Source organism: Limulus polyphemus, unplaced genomic scaffold (assembly GCF_000517525.1).
Source record: "Limulus polyphemus unplaced genomic scaffold, Limulus_polyphemus-2.1.2 Scaffold6948, whole genome shotgun sequence".
NCBI lineage: Eukaryota > Metazoa > Arthropoda > Merostomata > Xiphosura > Limulidae > Limulus > Limulus polyphemus.
In genome coordinates this window covers 43429-46008 of record NW_013672558.1, presented here as the reverse complement: position 1 = coordinate 46008, position 2580 = coordinate 43429, and the positions used below count along the sequence as shown (strand labels likewise).

General features: G+C 33.0%; 1 protein-coding gene across 1 annotated transcript in view; it reads left to right on the top strand.

Annotated features, from left to right (window-relative positions):
* Positions 1-433: 433 nt before the first annotated feature.
* LOC106474207 (serine/threonine-protein kinase tousled-like 1) overlaps positions 434-2580 on the top strand; it is a 38057-nt gene continuing 35910 nt past the window's right edge. The window contains exons 1-3 of the mRNA XM_022402560.1: positions 434-570; positions 1693-1786; positions 2193-2393. Coding sequence (XP_022258268.1) covers positions 458-570; positions 1693-1786; positions 2193-2393 — 408 coding nt within the window. The 5' untranslated portion in view covers positions 434-457. The remainder of the gene's footprint in view (positions 571-1692; positions 1787-2192; positions 2394-2580) is intronic.

Sequence of the window (2580 nt, the reverse complement as noted above, 5' to 3'; positions counted from 1 at the left end):
CCATTTTGGTAAGTTTATCATAACCTTCTTTTTTTTGTTACACCATTTTGGTAAGTTTATCATAACCTTCTTTATTTTGTTATAACATTTTGGTAAGTTTATCATAACATTCTTTATTTTGTAATAACATTTTGGTAAGTTTATCATAACATTCTTTATTTTGTTATAACATTTTGGTAAGTTTATCATAACATTCTTTATTTTGTTATAAAATTTTGGTAAGTTTATCATAACATTCTTTGTTTTGTAATAACATTTTGGTAAGTTTATCATAACATTCTTTGTTTTGTAATAACATTTTGGTAAGTTTATCATAACCTTCTTTATTTTGTTCTAAACTTTTTCCATCTCATTCTTTTGTTTTTCTTTCCATTTCTACTTATCAATATGGCCTGGTGGTTAGGATGCTCGACTCACAATCTGAGGGTTGCGGGTTTGAATCCCTGTCACACTGAACATGCTCGCCCTTTCAGCCGTGGGGACAGGGCTGACAAAGGAGGCAGCTGGCTCGGGTTCTGTTGAAGGTTCTGGCAGTGGAATATTCCAAAGCTCACTAGAAATACATACTACGTAATGAGCTAAAATGGCTACTACTTTTTCATGGATTCATGAAGAAATTTGTCACTTAAATTTCTTTTATGAAAAATCATCAAAAGTTAATAAAGAGAATGAAAGGGAGGCTCGATGATATTACTGACCCCAGGGCCTGGGCTGGCTCTCGACATCCCGGCATGGGGGCATTATAATGTGATGGTCAATACCACTGGTCATTGTTAAAAGAGCAGCCCAAGAGTTGGTGGTGGGTGATGTTGACTAGCTGTGTTCCCTCTAGTCTATCACTTCTAAATTAGGGATGACTAGTGCAAATAGCTCTAGTGTAGCTTTGCACGAAATTCAAAACAAACTGAACTTGTCAGTATTGCAATATCTTTAAAATTTCCATAAAAATGTTCAGGGCTGCCTTCAAGTTTTCATATAGAAGACATACAAAAGGCTCATCATGTCACAGTAATTTTTGTTCTAAAATTATCATTATCTAAGGTTTTATTTAATTGTTGGAAAGACAACAGATGAATTACTTATAGTCTGTTTATGAAAATTAATACTTTAATGTAAATATGTTTCAGTATTTAAAACTTGTTATTTATCACAAAAGAATAATGGGTCCAACAACAATTTGTCTTACATGTAAACAATTTCCAAAAACATTGTTCCTGATTTGAACTCTAGGCCTAAACAACATCCGAACATTAGCCTAACTTACAAACTAATTATTCTGTCTTACCTAGTCATTGTTAGATATTTTTAACTTCTAAGTTGTCTGAATCATTACGGTTACACAGTGTAACGGCTCCTTTGTAGATTTATCTGTAGTATTCTGTATTAGGTCAGTGTTTTCTTTACTCTTAAAACAATTTGTAGTCTGACACTACAACATGTTGCCCAAATTTGTAATTCACCTAAAACAGATCACAAAACAAGTATTATTGTATATGTAATTATAACACAAGTAATAGTTTATTGTCATACATTTTGAAATAGAGAAATGGTGTGCCATCTATTATAAATTTAAAAATAAGAGAATAAACTTGAAGCTCGACTTGTGCAGTATTTTAACGTACTGTAAAAATGCATTCACTTTGTCATTTATTCGTGGACTTCATTACCGATTATTTTGTTTTGATCGTGCAGACAGAGCTTTGAAGTACCAGTGATGGACAACTTGCAAGGAAACCTGGACCCTCGTAAACAAGAACTTCTTGAAGCTAGGATCATGGGAAATAGAGTAAGATGAAACTACAAAAATTATAGACGAAAATTAACCAAGAAACAAATCTATTAATAAGGAAGATAAGTCGCTGTAATGGTACAAAATTAAATCTCATTTAAACCAATTTGACGTGTTCAAATCAACTCCTTTAAATCATATCTTGTATATCTGTAACTTTTCTTTTTAACATAAACAATTGTGTTTTAGCTAAGATATTAGGATGTTAATATATTTAGTACTGAAGCTGCTGTTACTGTTCTCGTGCTTTATATCTCAATGACACACACTTCTATTGTAATAAATGCACCTGTGTTGGTTAAGAGGAAGAACCTTTCTTCTAGATATAGTTTTTAAAAAGTTGATTATATAATATAATTAGTGTATGTTGAATGGTATTAACCAGATTTACATATTATTTCAGGGGTTTAACTTCTCTCAGGTCCAGGCTGATCAGCAACGGCTATCTCAGACTTGTGGAGTAACTGCTCTTCAAACTTCACTTAGTAACACCAGCCAATCTCAGGGTCAGCCAATACAAGGCAACAGTTCTCAGATCCATAATGAAGGATCCAACCTCAGTGCCACAAGTTTAGGATCCACCCCTAGTGACAAAGAGCCAGAGGTAACAGTGTGAGCCTTATTAAAATGGTTGTCTTAAAAGTACATATATATATCAGTGATGTTAAGTTACATCTTCACCCTACACAGTGTCATAATTACATATATCAGTGATGTTAAGTTACATCTTCCTACACAGTGTTATAATTACATATAACAGTGATGTTAAGTTACATCTTCACCCTACACAG